Genomic DNA, 18,563 nt, shown 5'->3' with positions numbered 1-18,563 from the left:
TCATTAGTGTTGCTATCAAACAACTCCTCACATTTTTATACTGTGACTTGTTCAGATCCAATTTTATGAAAATGCTAAGAGTTCATTAATAAGATTACTCATTAAGATTGCTCATTTCATTCTAGTTTTCTGCCGGCAATACTCGTAAAATATCAACGATGAAACCCTTAAACCCTCTACATATGAGTTGTATGAATGATGAAGTATGAAGTCCACAGGTATCAAGCAATCCCTTGTTTCTTTGTCCGAACTGTCTTCGTACGTTTTAGAAGGTCTTCCTCTTTTCTCTGTCGAAGTAGGAGGTTCAGGTTCGCATGTAGTTCTTTCTAAAGTTACAGTGAAAATACCATCCTATCAATTGCTATTTTATTTAAAAACTGTTCTTTCTTTCTACCACATTTCGTATAGCGTTGACGAAACTAAGTTATGAAGGACTTCTGAATACTTGCGATAATTTTTGCTATATTCGCATCTGAAGATTCGGTAAAATTATTTCGTATATAGTTTGAGATAGAATCAACATAATTTGTATCACTTTAAATCAATAAGAGACTTAAGTCGTGTCTGGTACACGAGAATTCACTCATTGTGGCGAGATGAGTAATTAACAATTGTTTAGTAATGACAAATGCTTATGAGGAACTGTAATATTTCATATGCAAATACATACACTATTTTATACTTAATAATGATCATATACGTGTGCAAAATTACTTGATAAAAAATATTTATCATTATGCGGTATAGAATAGGTCTGTATGGGAATGGGAACTATATACTGTGTGAAATAGTTGATAAAAGTAAGGCAAAAGATAAAATATAAAGTAATAATTGAGCAAAAAGTATTTTTTTGAGTATTCAGACAGAGAATCTCAAATAAAGAAGAAAATCTTAATATACGTACTTAGAAAAAACAAATCTCACCATGATATTATACTCAATTTAAATATTTTACGCAGTGAAACTGCAAAAAAAAATGTTATGCCATCAAATTATATTTCCTAATAAATAAAACCAAATTTAGAACTTCGGCAAGCTTCGGCAACTGTCAAATCTCCAAGTGAAAGTCTGAGAAAAGAAAATAGTACATATAACGATATATGGATTTTTAGTTAAATAATATTCGACTAAACTAAATATATTTTTATTTTATAGTAAAGTACACATTCTAAGCATTCTAAAATGGTATCACACTATATGACTTGATATTGTTTTGATACTATAAACTTATACCAAACAAATTTAAGTTACAAAATTATTTTTGTATTTTTTTCATTCCTTGAATTTAGAGGCTCTATTCTATGAAGTATGAATAGTCAGAGATTTGAATCATATTTATAATGATAGAGTAACTCTTTGGCTACAAGTGAGGTATTATACATGTACATACACGGAGTTTTAGAAAAAGTATTTATGAGATGGCTTTCTTAGGCGAGTTCCCACTGTGCGGCGTCTCACGGGTGTACATGTATTATATATAAACCTTCCTATTGAATCACTCTCTTATAAAAAACCGCTTCAGAATCCGTTGCGAAGTTTTAAAGATTTAAGCATACATAGGGACCGACAGACAGCGACAGCGACTTTGTTTTATACTATGTAGTATAATCTATGTAACACCGAAATGTATACGTGTTACGTATGTATAGTAAGTACGCGTTGAGACTCATCTAAACGTACAGCGCATGCGCGTCGACCGACCAATAGGAGCGCGCCTCTCGCGCTTCCAGAAAGTTCGCGACCAACGGACGATACAGTAGTAAAGCGATGATTGTTCCAGTGACATCATTATAATATTGTTTCTCGTTAGTTTAATTGTAATATACACAATTTCATAATAAATAACGTGTTACCCCGATACATATTTTATTTTCTATATGAAAGTACTTTTATTTGGAAAATAGATGTTTATGTATGTCATAAGTTATAAATGTAGTAGTGGATAAAGTGAAGTGACCCTACTTAATTTCACCATTTTTTTTCTAGGGTTAACTGCGAGAAAATGCCATAAGGTTTTAAGTCTACCATTAGCACTTACAAATTATATAGATAACTATCTACTCGCCCCGGCTTCGCACGTGTGTACATGTATTATATATATATAAACCTTCCTCTTGAATCACTCTATTAAAAAAACCGAGGAGTAATAGATTTTATCACTAATAAATTTGATCGCATTATAATGGCTACATCAATGTAACATAATGAACTATTTTATACTACGGTTTTGCCTAAGAAGTCTTTGCCTATAATCAAAGAGAGATTGCAACGCGGAACATTAAATACAGACTTAAAAAAAACTTCGCGTATCTTCCATTTCTCTTATTCCACTGTAACAGAAAGAGCAGAACATTCTCTCCATCCCACTCACACTTATCGGTGATATCGAGACAGTATGTCTTCCAAGGTCAACAGCATCAGTTTTTCTTTACACATTACAATCTTTGTTTGGTCATATGTCTGTGTTTAGCCTAAGGATGAATCGATACAGAAAATATCGATTATCGACATCGAAATACGATGAATATCGAATAACAAACATCGATGTCAGAATACATAATTTTTCTAATGGGTCATCTGATATCCTGTTATTTGCGTTTCTAATATTTTTTTTGTCTTGACATCGATGTTTAATGAACATCCCTATTTGAGCCATATTGATATAGTATCTGATAGATCTACTTAACAATTTATAATGTAGATTTAGGTTTTTATTATCTGGAAACTTTCGTTTCTGAGGCTCACTAGGTACTTAATAAGGATTAGGGATTGTTAGTAATGGTTACTGCTGGCCTAATTTCTAGCAGTGGTCAGGTTGACCTCCAAGCAGACTCGGTAACCGTCCTATTTATTCGTGATAATTCGCCACGATGGACTAACTGACCTGACTTAACCTTTCGAATGTCCGTCGTCTGTCGCAGCGACCTAGAGGCGGTATGCGCGCGTCAGCTGTATTTTTTCGAATGAATTTCAATCTTATTTTGTTTTGAATAAGGATAAAATTTGTTTAAATAAAGTCACGGTTTTGCGGGCACAGATCTGTTACAAGACGGTCGAAGGGTTAGTGCTCATTCTATCATCCTCCACTGGTCCCCCCCATACTTTTAGAGTATCCGGGTAAACAATAGGTTAAGTTAAGCATTTTCATTAATTTGTTTGAACTGTGTTGTGATATAGTTCTATAGAAATTTATAATTGTAAACATATAAATAATAGTATTTTTGTACTGTACGGTTCAAATTGGCATTTATATTGTAATTATAATAATATATAAGGTCGATTGTGAAGTGCCATTCTATATGAAACAAAATTTCAAATATCTTGTCACCTAAATGTTATTCTACGGAGCAGTGTGGTATAAATAGCCTGCAGGCTTTGAAAACCCTGCGCATATCATTCAACTCCATCTGCTTCCAAATTTAGCGTAACTGGTCCTATGTGAGCCGGACAAGCTACTTCTTTGATTGTGAACACAATATACCCAGATGTCTATAGTTTTAATTTTGTAGGAATTGAATGGCTAACTTTTTGGTAAGAACATATGCTGTAAAATTAGCAGTCCAGGAAAATAAAGATACAGCATGATGATAGTTTTTAAATGTATTTGTTGCTAATGATTTCAATGTGCTGAGGTACTTAATAATAATAATAATCTCAGGACAATTCACACAGCGCCATCTAAACCCAAGTTAAACTAGCTAAAGCTTGTGTGTACTAGATAACTGATAAATACATAGATATTTTTTTTTTCTTAAATACATACATAATATACATAGAAAATACCCAGGCCGATACAAACAATCATACTCATGAATACAAATGTTTGTGCCGTGCGAGGAATCGAACCCGCGACCATCGGACGTAAAGCGGTGTGCTAGACCGCTATACCACCGCGGTCGTCCTTGTCACTTGAGCGAGTTGATTTGAAAGTAATTGAAAGAAATGTGAATTGACATCTTACATTAGTTACAGATGTTAAGAAGTATCTGCTAAAAATTGGGGTAACATATGAAAGAAATAGAATGTGGGATGACATAAAAATTCAGCAAACTGATATTACAATTCGAAAGTGTGAAAATGCATGTGCATTAAAGTGATCCGTCATGAGATAGATCGTTGAGTTATCAAAGAGGATGAACCTACATTTCTTCATAAGGATAGAAGGTTTAACAACTGGCATGAGATAGATCGTGGATGTATGAGAGTTGTGAAAGTGGATGAACCAAAAGTCCTTCAAAAAGATTCAAAAGTTAGGGCACTCGATATTTAGTCGCTCCGAAAAAAAACTCTAAATTTTAGTTATTGAGTTAAAATATCTATTTATGAATGGCGCTTCATAATTAAAGCACATATGAATTTAAATGTGATATTATTTATTTGAATAATGTAGTTAGTTCTCTTTTCTTCCCAAACATTCTATTAAATAGTATATAAATATAATTTTAAATATTGATATATTTCAATATGAAAGAACGCATGTTTGCAGAATTATTGTATATATACAAAATTTTGTTGTCACTCTGTACATAATGTAAATAAAACATAATCTACTTCTATACTAGTACGCGTGCGTATATATTTTTGTGAAGTTTTATATTTAATTAACAATGTATGTTGTAATTTATAATATAGAAATTGATTATAAATATTACAATAAAAGTCTGCATTTATATTGAAATAGCGTTTTATATTGACCATGTTGAAGCGTCGTTTACGTCACACCTGCGATTTTCTAGCATTTTCCTGATACTAGTCATCCGCACCTCCCAGGTGGGTGAAGGAAGAGGTCTCGGGGTGAACCCCTTTCGGTGGTTTCAACTCCGAGGGTAACAACCCTCGGATAGCTGGAAGGCGTGACGTCACCGACGCCATTACTGCTCGTGAATTTAAATTCGAAATTCAAATTCAAAATTTGTTCTTTTTTCTATTTTTGGCTCCGGCGATTTGTGTCGGATAGCTGGAAGGCGTGACGTCACCGACGCCATTACTGCGCGTGAATTTAAATTCGAAATTCAAATTCAAAATTTATTGTTCTTTTTTCTATTTTTGGCTCCGGCGATTTGTGTCGGGTAGCTGGAAGGCGTGTCGTCACCGACGCCATTACTGCGCGTGAATTTAAATTCGAAATTCAAATTCTAAATTTATTGTTCTTTTTTTTTTTGGTTCCGGCGATTTGTGTTGACAGTTTAAATAAAGAGTAATATTATTTTTTAAATAGAATAATTTTTTTTAGACCTATTCGTAATAATTTTGGTTATGGAAACCAACGGGTATATCCCATATTAATTACTATTGGGAAGAAAAGAATCACTAAAATTGAATACAACTAAACTAAAAACAATTATATTATAAATAACATGTGATGAATCTCATTTTAATATATAAATATTATATTAATGTGTTCTTCCTAAGTATTGTATGATATAATAAATGTACAAATATGTTAGTGGTATCCACTTGTATATATGTTCGTTTAATTCTGCTAACTTTTGTTGCATCCTTATCTCCTATGCACTGTTTCTTTGCGACAATAGAAGTTCAAAATTGAATCATTTCAATATATAGTTTAGGTTATATTTCCAATTTTATTTTATATAATTGGAAAGACAAACTAGCAGGTCATCTGTCGGTAAGTGGTAACCGTCGTTTATATACATGAACAGCACTACGACATCACGTTATCATGTGATACCCGTTACATATGAGTGGGCGTTATCATTCCAAAGAACAATTCAGAATAATATCACTCTACAGCCGAAATAGTTTACAAAGCAAACTGCAAGGACTTTTAATCATAAAGTACTATATTGTCGTTGACGCAACGAAGGAGTGACGTCACCGACGCCATTACTACTCGTGAATTTAAATTCGAAATTCAAATTCGATTTTTTCCTTTTTACGGCTCCGGCGATTTGTGTTGAAAATTTTCTGTTATAAAAATTTCTGGTATATATATATTTTTTTTAAATTGAATAAATGTTTTCAGACTTACTCGTAATATTGTTTACTAGCTACTCGCCCCGGTTTCGCCCGGGTGTACATGTATTATATGTATAAACCTTCCTCTAGAATCACTCTATCTATTAAAGAGAACCGCTTCAAAATCCGTTGCGTAGTTTTAAAGATTTAAGCATACATAGGGACGGACAGGCAGTGACCGAACTTTGTTTTATACTATGTAATGATGGTATTCAACGGGTGCATATATATTCATTACTTTAGCAGATATACCTACGTCTTGTTACATATATAAAAATTGTTATTTGTAATATATTGTTTGTCTATATAGATATATATTAACTATATTAACTTCTACTGTCGCCCTATTCTCTAGTCTTCTTCACTCATTTCTCATTTGTTTCTCTTCTATTCTCAATATTACACTGTAGCAATTGAATCTTTATTATCTTAAAAGGTCTCTGAATGTTTCTTGTGTTGAAGGATAACAAATAATTTGTTATAGGATTATTTGGACTGATATTATACAATGTGACAAATTGTCACGATAATGTGGTGAATATATTAGTGTTTTATATATTTGAGAGGTGGTTTAGCGGTTTAGCACACCGCCTTCCTATGGTCGCGGGTTCGATTCGCACGGTACAAACATTTGTATTCATGAGTATGATTGACAAATAACATTGTAATTAAAATTAAAAAGAGCAACACACAAACTTAATCTCATCTAAATCGGTCCAGCCATTTCAGACATTAGCCGGAATAAACGGACAGACAGACAGATATTGTAAAAAATGTTATTTTGGTGTATGTACCGTATTTATATTCATATGCATGTAGTAAAAAACGATTATTTCAATATTACAAACAGACACTCCAATTTTATTTTTATGTATAGATTAAATGTTAAAAGTATTAATATGTATTTTTATATAACGAACAACTATTATCTGAAATAATTATAGTAAAAAATATAATAACTACCCTGGAATTACTCACACGCCATCTAGTTCCACGGTAAGCAGAGCTTGTGTTATGGGTACTAGACAACAGATATAAATTCCAGATACCCAGACCGATTAACAAATGTTTATTCCGTGCGAGGAATCGAACCCGCGACCATAGAAAATAAAGCGATGCGCTAAACCGTTAAACCACCGAGGCCGTCAACTTATAGAAATGTAATAAGAAAAAGATTCAATTCGCTATAGTGTTTTCTTTCTGTTCGTTTTGTATTTTTGTATAAATTGTAACTTAACGCTAAGTGACCGTGCCTTGTTTAGACTTGTATATTGCTTATAAAATGCATATAATTTATAAATGACATAATAATAATAATAGTTATTATTATTATTATTATTAATTATTATTCTTTCTTAAAAGACAACGTACTTGCAATTCCCCTGGTGTTGTGGGTGATCATGGACGACCGAATTTGTAATTAGATTAAATAATAGTTTCATATATAGTATAATATCTGTAATATGTATGTATTTACAAAAAAAAAAATCTATGTTTATGTATCAGTTATCTAGTACTCATAACACAAGCTTTAGCTAGCTTAACTTGGGTCTAGATGGCTCTGTGTGAATTGTCCTGAGATTATTATTATTATTATACAATTATTGAAACCTTCAAGAAAAGAAAAGAGTATTCTTTCATAAAAGGCCGGCACTTGCAATTCCCCTGGTGTTGCGGGTGATCATTGGCGACGGTAATCACTCACCATCAGGTGAGCCGCAAGCTCGTTTGTCCCCTATACTATAAAAAAATTGCAATATCCGGTAAACATTATTGTTATGTCATTTATAAATTTATATTGTTAAAAATGAAATGAGAACACCACGCGAAGTTTGTTTATATGTAACAGTCAAATCCATTGATGAATCAGAATAGAATAGAAAATAATTTATTCGAATAAACTTAATTTAAGCACTTTTGAATAGTCAACAATTTTTACACGTTTATATCTGTAAGAACTCGTTTAAAATATGTATTATATTTTGTCACGTTCTTACAAATAAAGAAAATAAGTCATAAGAGAAACACAGAACAGTTCAATACAAAATAAACTCAACTTTATGAATATATTTTAGTAAATCTAAATATATATAACTCAAAGGTTGAGATTGACTGTCAGTGATCTATCAACGCACAGCCCAAACCACTGGACGGATCCGGCTGAAATTTGGCATTCAGCTAGATGTTATGATGTAGGCATCCGCTAAGAAAGGATTTTGATTAATTCTACCCCCAAGGGGATAAAATAGGGGATGAAAGTTTATGAAACTTTGTCAATTTTAAACCGATCGGGCTGAGACTTTGCATGCATAAAGCTACTTATGACGTATGCATCCCCTAAGAAAGGATTTTGATAAATTCCACCCCTAAGGGGATAAATTAACGCGAGCGAAGACGCGGGCAAAAGCTAGTATGTTTATAAATTTGAGTTTGTTTTAATAAAGTGTTAATATTAGGTCTGTAACGTAAAGGGAGAGCGAGTAATAAGTTGACAAAGTTATATCAAAATGTGCAGTACATGCATACCAGATTTTATTCTTATATATATAAACATTATTATATACTCTATACTTAATGATAAACTGCAGTAACTCAAATATTACAAATATTAGAAAATTTACCTTAATCTCTTATCTTTAAATTTAAATTTATTAAAAAGTCAGAAAAGTTAGTGAGAACTCATACTAAATGTTTAAAATCTATAAATATTAGAAGACAAAAATTAGACCTGTTACAAGAACTTCAAAATTGTAAAACAAATTTACATGATAAGGATTTAGAACAAAATAAATTAAAGAGTAAAATTCAAGAGTTGGAATCTTTATTATATAATTTAACAAATAAATATGAGTGTGCTCAACATGAAATTAATAACTATAGTAAATCACTGGATAAATTAATAGAGTTGGGTAATTACAACATGGAGCGGTTCACCTCATTGACAGAGAAATGTTGTTGTGAGACACCTGAATCTCCTAAATCTTGTCAATATAGCCCTAATGGAAATAACAATAAGTCAATCACATCAGTCTTGACTGAGTCAATCACTCCTTGTTCAAATTTACTCAATTCTAACTTGTCTTTAAAAACTGATAATTGTAATGTTGCACCAGTACGAAGGACAATTATTTATTCAGATGAATATGGTAAGGGTTTGGGCCGTTCATTATCAGAAAGTTTATCTCAACATGTTATAAATAATTGTCTACCTGGTGCTTCATTGCCTAATATTTTAAATAAGGTGGTTAATGATAGGTATGATAAGTTAACCACATTAGTCATTGCTTTAGGCAACTGTTTAAATGTAAAAAAAAGTCATGTCATTAAACTTGTAAACTCTTTGCTTAATATTGCTGAGTTGGGCATAGGTAAAATAATTTTATGTGCATTTCCTTACTGTCATTCTCTGACTATTGAACAAAATAAGTTCATATATTATATTAATAATTTAATTTATAATATGACTTGTCGCCATAATGACTTTTTATTTTTTGATAGTAACAAATTTGTTACAAACTTTTGTATGACTGGAGATAGATTTTATCTGCCTAAAAAACAAATAAGAAATATAGCTAGTTTACTAGCTTATAATATAAATGACCCCATTATAAGTAATATAATGGGTTGCACTAATCCAATTAGTAGTATTTGTACTAATGTTAATACTAAACATTCTGAAAATATTGACATAAATATTGATTCTAGTAAGAATCCTTTTATTTACAATAATTTAAATATGACTGCAGATTTAAACTGCTGAAAAAGACAAAGGGAAAGCTATCAGAATTGAAAATTGTTCACCAGAACATACAAAGTTTTCTCGGCTGTGAATTAATTATTCAATTGTTTTTAGAAAAAAATAATATAGATGTTCTATGTTTAACTGAACATTGGCTCAAAGTGAGCAATATGATGTTAAGCTTAAACAATTATAATATTGTCAGCTGCTTTAATAGAAAAATAGTAAATAGAGGAGGTTCCATGATATTGGTGAAAAATAATATAAAAGTAAAAGAACGTAGTGATATTGGCAATCTTTCCGTTGAGTGTTGTATTGAAATTTCCTGTGTGGAACTAGAAAATTATATAGTTATGTGTGTATATAGACCTCCAAATAGTGATTATAATTTATTTGAAGAGGTAATGGAGGATATTTTAAAAAGAGTATTTAATATTAACAAAAAATTTATAGTGTGTGGTGATTTCAATGTTGACATTTTATCACATAACACCACAAAAACTAAATTAATGAGTTTATTTCAATCTTTTGACTTGAGTAATGTCTTCCACGAACCCACTCGTATCACAGCCACGTCTGCTACTTGTTTGGATAACATATTTAGCAACAGTGAATATTTAGATAAAATAATAATAAATAACCTTCCTTCTGATCACTGTGGTCAATTAGTAATTTTTCCAAATCACGTAAACAAAATCAGGAAAATTAATTTATTAAAAAGAGACTTGACTGGTTATAAGATAAATAAATTTAAAATATCAGTTCGTAGTAAATTAGATTTTTGTCCTCAATCTGACGAACCTAACAAACTTTATACAGATTTCTTCAATATTGTTTCTTACGAATATAATAAGGCTTTTAACAAAAAAACTATCAGTATTAGTAACAAAACAAAATTTTCAGAATGGGCTACAAAGGGAATTCTTAAAAGTAGAAATATATTATTTGATTTATATGATCAAAAAAAATACCGTTTCGATAGTACATTCGTAAATTATGTAAAAAGATACTCAAAAACTTTTAAAAAGGTATGTAATGTAGCAAAGTCTAATTATCTAAATAAAAAAATTAAAGAATCCAAGGACAAGATTAGGACAGTGTGGAATATTATTAATAAAGAAACTGGCAAAGTTAAAAGTCCATATAATGATTTTACGTTAAATTATAATGATAAACTAGTAACGTCCACAAAAGAAATAGTCAATATTTTTGAAAAATTTTTCGCTAGTATTCCAACTGATATTACGTCCTCTTTGGACTCTTCTCCAAGTACAGCTAAATCATTCCTTATTGACAATGTTGCTTCGTGTCCGGTTACATTTAAATTTACATTTATTGACATTGCTACAATTACGAAAACATTTAAACAATTAAATTTAAAAAATACTGAAGACCATTGGGGCATGTCTGTTAAAGTTATTAACACCGCTATAGATGTTATTGCTCCATATTTAGTAACTATCTTCAATAAATGTATTTTTGACGGTGTTTTTCCCAACTTAATGAAACATAGTAAAATAACTCCACTTTTTAAGTTAGGGGATAAAACTGAAGTAGGTAATTATAGGCCCATTTCTATCTTACCAGTACTAAGTAAAGTGTTTGAAAAAATTATGCTCAATCAGATGCTTCACCACTTTAAAATAAATAGACTGCTTCACAGTCGGCAATTTGGTTTCACAGCCGGTAAATCAACTACTGACGCTGGTGTAGCTTTAATGAAACACATTTTTGACTGTTGGGAGAGGTCACAGGATGCTATCGGTGTATTCTGTGACCTCTCAAAAGCATTTGATTGCGTTGATCATGAAACACTCTTACTCAAATTAGAACATTACGGTATTAGATATGAAGCACTATGCATGATGAAATCCTATCTAAATAATAGAATGCAAGTTGTTGAAATAAATGGTGTAAAGTCTGAGGGAACTAGTATTAAAATGGGTGTTCCTCAGGGCTCTATTCTAGGTCCTTTCTTATTTTTAGTTTACATAAACGATCTTCCTTATATGGTAGAAAAGATAGCTGACATAGTTCTGTTTGCTGATGATACTTCATTAGTATTCAAAGTCAATCGACATATTGATGATATGGACGAAGTAAACGGTTCTCTCTCTTTTGCTTTAAAATGGTTTACGGCAAATAATATGCTACTAAATGCAAATAAAACTAAATGTATCAAATTTACTCTCCCCAATGTAAGGCCGGTAGATTCAAAAATCGTATTGGACAATAAATCTATTAATTTTGTTGACGATACTGTATTTCTAGGTATCACATTAGATTCCAAGTTGCAATGGGGTGCTCATATTACTAAATTGGCGAGTCGACTTAGTTCTGCCGCTTATGCGGTAAGAAGAATTAGACAATTAACAGACGTGGCAACGGCTAAACTTGTCTATTTTAGCTATTTCCATAGCATTATGTCGTATGGTATTTTGTTATGGGGCAAAGCAGCTGATATAAATACAATATTTACTTTACAAAAGAGGGCCATTCGCTCCATTTATGGTATGGGTTCCAGGGAGTCATTGCGAGAGTGTTTTAAGGAATCAAATATCCTCACCGTTGCTTCTCAATACATTTATGAAAATATCATCTATGCCAGAAGGAATATAGACAGTTTCAAAAGAGTTAGTGATTGCACTAATAAAAGCTTACGTAACAATAACAAACTGATTTTACCTAAATGTCGTTTGGCTAAAGTTAGTAATTCGTTTTATGGCAATTGCGTAAGGTTTTACAATAAAATACCAGAGTCTGTTATAAATCTGCCAGAAAAAAGATTTAAATGTCAAATAAAACAGTTCCTTTGCAAAAAAGCTTACTATAAAATTGAAGAATTCGTTAACGATAATAATGTTTTTATAGAAAAACTTTAAATCTATAGCACTGACAATATTATCTGATTACATTAATAATGAGTGCGTAGCGACTTCTATGTTGATTATCGCATGCCTCTTACTTGTTATACTGTAATTATTTATATAAAAAAAAACATCTATTAAAAAGAGCAACACACAAGTTTCTTGCTCATTCTTCTTGTGATGAATCTGCATTCCGAATGAGTGGTAGAATCAAAATATGACTATTCAAAAGTGCTTGTAATGAGTTTATTTGAATAAAGATTATTTCTATTTCTATTTCTATTTCTATTTCTTTAAAATAGACTATTCAAAATTGTCTCCAAAGCTCGTGTAATAAAATAGTGTTTGTTTAATATATTTTTATTATTTTCTAGACTAATTAATACTTCAGAATCTAAACAATTCGCGTGGTGAGTTTATTCCAACTTGTAGATTTGTTTCCAATACGTCCATTCATATAAATATGTTAATATTGTTTTATAACGTACGAATAAACATAGGTAAGTTTTATTTATTACATTTGTATACTCGATATTATAATAATAAATGCGAAATAAACAATTTAAAATTTATCTTGAGTTGTGTACTGTAGTCTTAAGGTCCGAATTGATGGTTGCTTCGATCTGTTAGTACATCCACTCGTGACGTTACAAAATAACTTGGCAGAAATTATATTATGCTTGCTGCGTATTATTATGCTTGCGGCATTTTATTATGCTTGCTGCATTTTATTATGCTTGCTGCATTTTATTGTGCTTGCGGCATTTTATTATGCTTGCTATATATTATGCCTGTTTCATATTATTGTTATTTCTGTCAGTATTTTGCAATTTGATCGAATGTTATCTCAAATTTTAATTAATTAATTAAAAGATAATGAATTAAGCATCACGTTAGTTATAAGAACGGGATGTCCTTTCAGTTGTTATGAATGTTTTAATTTGAATAAACGCTGGATTGAGGTATTCGTTATGAATAATTTAATAAATATAAATAATAATTAATATAAAGAACGTTATTATTTGCTGTCTCACTGTTTTCCGTCTTTATTTACATTATTATTACGTTATTATCTGATTTCTCGTTTTTTTTCGTGTTCATCTACATTCTCAAAGTCAATCCAGCATTTATTTAAAAATCATGTTAAAATTACTAAGAGGTTGTGATGTGGTCGCGAGTTGGGCCATGCTTGTGGTGTGGTGTTGTGTGGTGACGTGGTGACGTGGTGGAACTAACGGTGGTTGTTGGCACAGCGGTCGCGACGGCGGCGACACGCGCCACGCGCTCGTACGACTCGCGCAGTGTAAGTATGTCGCATCGCATGATCGCACGTGCGATACTAACTCGCTCCATTGCGCACTGCATCCCCGCTTACTGCTGTCTACTGCCTGCTCGATATACTGGTACAATGATACTGCACTAGCTCGCCTTATATTAAGATAATATAGCCAGTTTCAAAATATATGATCTCAGGCTCTTCAGGGTCTTACTGAAAAATACAGTCACTGCTCCATCTTACGAATAAATAGCGTACAGGGCGTATTATACCCCGAATGATCATTACCAAATTCTGTTGTAAGGATTTCTCATGATGGGTCGCATAGTAATTGCGCATCAACACTACCAAAGTAGTTTTTGGTCCTTTGAGCCAAGATCGATATTGAAATATGTTATCAGATTTATTTAAATAACTCGCAGTTCGAAAACCAGTATATCGAGTGGGATTAGACCACAATGCACGCTTTTTATATTAGTACCTATTAACCTTTGAGGACAGGGTTTTAACACTTAAACACGCGAATCGAAAAAGTTAGAGTTGGGAGTGACAGCTTCCACTTAAGGTAGGCGGTAGACGCGACATGACTTCGTTGCGTCGCATCGTATCGCATCGTGTCGCGTCGCAAACGTAGTAGTGAGCGGCAGTGTATGTGGCAGCCTCACGGAGACGGCGCGGCTGCTGCAGAACGTGCGCAGCGTATTCAGCCGCCGCTCCGCCACCCAGTCCAACATGGAGCTCGAGCTGTCGCGTGAGTACCGCCTCCACGCGCACGCACCCGCGCACGCGCACACCGTAGCCACACACGATTTCTATCACTCAACTCCATTGCCTAGCTGATGGATATCAAGGTATCAATAAGGTATACTCACAGATGCGGATTGAAATAGGTGACGCAATCTAACTTTGCTGTAAGCTCAAAAGAATTTATTTAAACCCCATTTGATTTCGAGACAGTACTGATATGTTCATGTTTGATTAAATCAGGATCGTAGAATAAATTGTAAGTTTATTTATATTTAATTGGTTTTGAAATAGCATAGCAAGATTGACAACAATGGTATTTCCGTTATTGAAACATTCAAGAAAAGAACTTATTCCTTTTTAAAAGGTCGACAATTCCCCTGCAATTCCCCTGGTGTTGCGGATGCTCATTGGCGGCGGTAATCACTTACCATCAGGAAAGCCGCATGGTCGTTTGTACCCCGTGTTATAAAAAATAAAAAATTACGTATAATATTTGAAACAGTTTTTTGGTGGAGGGCTACAATGGTGTTTATTTTATAAATTTACAATTTTATGATCTATATACATACTTGTATTTTCTTTTCTTATTGCAAAAATTGTGATACTAATACGGTTGGGGTTAGCTATCAGTAAATGACATTTTAAATTTTATTTAGAGACATGCTTCTTTCTGCTATTGTTTCTAGAACCTGTGACGTCTATGTCCATCTCCGTTTGTGAGTCTATTTATTCAACACACGTTCATTTTTAACTGACAATTCTTTATCTAAAACCAAAGATCAAATATGGTGAAATGATAGCCACAATACAAAAAAGGACGTTAACTGCAACTGTCAATTGCCGTTCAAAATGTACGTGTGGGTATTTGAACCACATTAAGTTACCACGAGTTCGTTCGCCGCGCACCATTAGCGTTACACGCCTACTCGATCACTCGGATTATATCCAAAATACTATACACTAACATGAGATGCAGTCACGGGTTAACTAGCGCTGCATTTTCTGTAACCACAAACTCAGCTAGTGTTCAAGTTTACACTATGTAAGGTTCTACCTAATTATTTGCATTCCTTGTTGTATGACATAGTATTAATTATATATAAATATTATGATAGTAAAATAATAAAGAATTATGGAAAATAACTAACAACAAATCGTAACTTCATGCAATTGGGACTTCCTTTAGATTAGGCTGTTGCTCTCTCGGTCAGTGTTACCTTCGGCTTTAGTGCTTAAAGGAAGAAGAAAATGTACACAAAATGGTTGACTTTATCTATTAACCAACATTCTGAACACATTGATGAAAAAAATAATTTAACAATGATACATTTTGTTAGTGCACTTGTTTGGTAGTCTAAAAAAATGTAACCACTGTAACTGTACTACTAAATGTATGAGATTTTTTTCTTACATTAGATTAGAAGAAAAAATCTATATAATCCAAATCATATAATCAAATCAATAAAGTGTCCAAATCATTATTATGGATACTTATGTCAAAAATAAATGCATTAGGGACACGAACTTCCATCAGAATCATAATATATACTACTATTCCGTGTAGACGGGAATGCAGATAATTCGGTAGCATCCTGTATATACAGCGATGTGCTATAACGGTGTGTGGGATACCGCAGATGGCTTCGCTTTCTCACAAGAAGAGGGCGGCTCGGTGTCGCAGGCGGCGATGGTACGCGCGTACGACAGCGAGTGCCCGCAGCCGAGTGCGGCCAGCTCCTGAGCTGACGCCGTGCGGCGCCGCTCGCCGCTCTTCACCATCTGCTGAGCCCAGTGGCCACACACATCACGCGTACAAAATACTCCCATACATTTTGTAACATACATAACATCAAACTGTTGATTTACACGTGAAACAGTGTATCTATACAAGAATTATTTCTCAATAATCTAATTCATTTTCTTCATATAATGTATATGTGTAAAGCATTAATAATGTGTAATATCTATTCTATTTATACTGAATAGTATACGTTTATGCATTTTTAGATGCATCTGAATGTATAATTGTGGGGACACGGTTGGTTATACACTAATACTCGGGCACAGGGAATGCTGTTATTACAAACGTTGTATGTGGGATTGGATGTAATGATAAACGCTTTATGTTGAGCTAAATTATAGAGAAACAGAGACGAGACGTAGCGAATGGAAGAAGGAGAAAGGAAACAAAACGTTTGTCAAATGGGAGAATGGAGTGTAGACAGAATATTCTTCGAGTCTTGTTTGCTTTCTACTCCTTTCTCTCACTACTCTCTTTCCATTTCACCTATCATTACAATTCAATTAATAATTTCATGCAATGCTTCGTGTATAGTTGAACAATTTTAGGTATTCGGAATACATACAGAAATGTGTATTAATTTTTCGATTGAAGTACCAAGATACTGGTATATTTATATATATTTAAAACTGTGTTCTTAACCTCACTTCCGTATGGAAAGCTTACAAAAGATTATAAAGCAAAAGACACGACATAAACTGCTTTAAAAATTAAATTATTTATTAAAAGTCTTAAGCTAAAAATATTGATGTGGGATACATATAAGTGGCCTATTCTCCTATATTTTGCAATACAATTATATATGTTATATGTACGTATGCAAAAGGCTTGCCAATAGTGACGGGTATACGGTAACCGGTTACGAATCCCGATGCTTGTGTTGTGCGTTCTGTTAATGTTGATCCATTCGTGAATTACCGCACCGCACCGGAGAACGTCGTAGCGGAGGCGTCTGGAGGCTACCTTAAATATGTATTTAAGCGGGTAACACACTGTCTGCGATGCAAACCGGCACGTTGCGTTTTGCTGCGTTTTTAAACACTACATACATACAACTGCAAGTATTTTAGTGTTTGTTTGAAATAAGCGTAATATAAACTAAAAGCGTGTGTTTTTAAGCATATACGTACAACTGTATATATTTTAGTTTGTGTATAAAATAGGGTTGTAATAAACTTAAAGCGTGTGTACATTCGTGACTTAACTAACGTAACGTAACTTTACTACAGTTGTAATTATGAAAGTGACTATTCTATTGAGTAGGTTTCTACGACTAAACTGCTGAACTGTTATAATTGAATTTAGGTACAAAAATAGATTGTTCTGAGAAGGATTGAGCCTTATTATGTATCAAGTTTTTCGCAACAATAAAACTAATTATGATGACTTGTTGATCAATAACATTTGTTATAAAAAATTTCGTGCAAATACCGCAGTAGCGGCTTGCATGATGCGTGCGACAGTGTGTACTCCCCCTTACTATATGCTGCGCTGTGATGTCGCTTTGTGTGTAGTTACGAGTACAAACATCGATTACAAATTATATATTTGTTCAAAGAAACGTTTCGTTACTATATTTTTCAACACACTTGCCCGTAAAGTGGATGTAATTTCACCGTTTTTCGGTATATAAAGCTGCTTATAACACGTTCGTTATAAACGCAAATAGTGATGTTGTATTCCATAACCGCACTATTTGCATTTTCAAATTTCGAACTTACCGCCACGCGGCTTCAGCCAGTAGGCAGCGCGCCATTTAAAAAATAAAATGGCGGGAAAACAAGTGTATATCAGGCTATTATGGTTGATTCATAACCGCACCATTTGTTTTTTTTTTATTCGAATTTCAAACTTACCGCCACGCAGCTCAATACACTAACTAGGCAGCGCGCCATTTAAAAAATGAAATGGCGGGAAAACAACAGTGTATACACGGTATTATGGTTGATCCATTACCGCACTATTTGTTTTTTTTTATTCTAATTTCAAACTTACCGCCACGCAGCTCAATCCAGTAAGCAGCGCGCCATTTAAAAAAATAAAATGGCGGGAAAGCAAGTGTATATCATGGTATTATGGTTGATTTTATTTGAAATATTTATTATTTATTTTTATTTAAAATAATATTAAGTTGCTTAAATTAAATAAATAAAT

At 32.9% G+C, this 18,563-nt stretch overlaps 1 protein-coding gene across 1 annotated transcript in view; it reads left to right on the top strand.

Moving 5' to 3' along the window:
* Positions 1–17,263, top strand: part of LOC131852826 (probable phospholipid-transporting ATPase IA) — a 74,913-nt gene extending 57,650 nt beyond the window's left edge. Inside the window, 2 exon segments of the mRNA XM_059203562.1 lie at positions 14,521–14,612; positions 16,246–17,263. Coding sequence (XP_059059545.1) covers positions 14,521–14,612; positions 16,246–16,349 — 196 coding nt within the window. The 3' untranslated portion in view covers positions 16,350–17,263.
* The last annotated feature ends 1,300 nt before the right edge of the window (positions 17,264–18,563 follow it).

This window comes from Achroia grisella, unplaced genomic scaffold, assembly GCF_030625045.1.
Source record: "Achroia grisella isolate CSIRO2021 unplaced genomic scaffold, CSIRO_AGI_Agris_v1 utg862, whole genome shotgun sequence".
NCBI classification, from domain to species: domain Eukaryota; kingdom Metazoa; phylum Arthropoda; class Insecta; order Lepidoptera; family Pyralidae; genus Achroia; species Achroia grisella.
The sequence above is the reverse complement of the archived record's forward strand: the minus strand, read 5'-3'. Positions and strand labels throughout refer to the sequence as shown.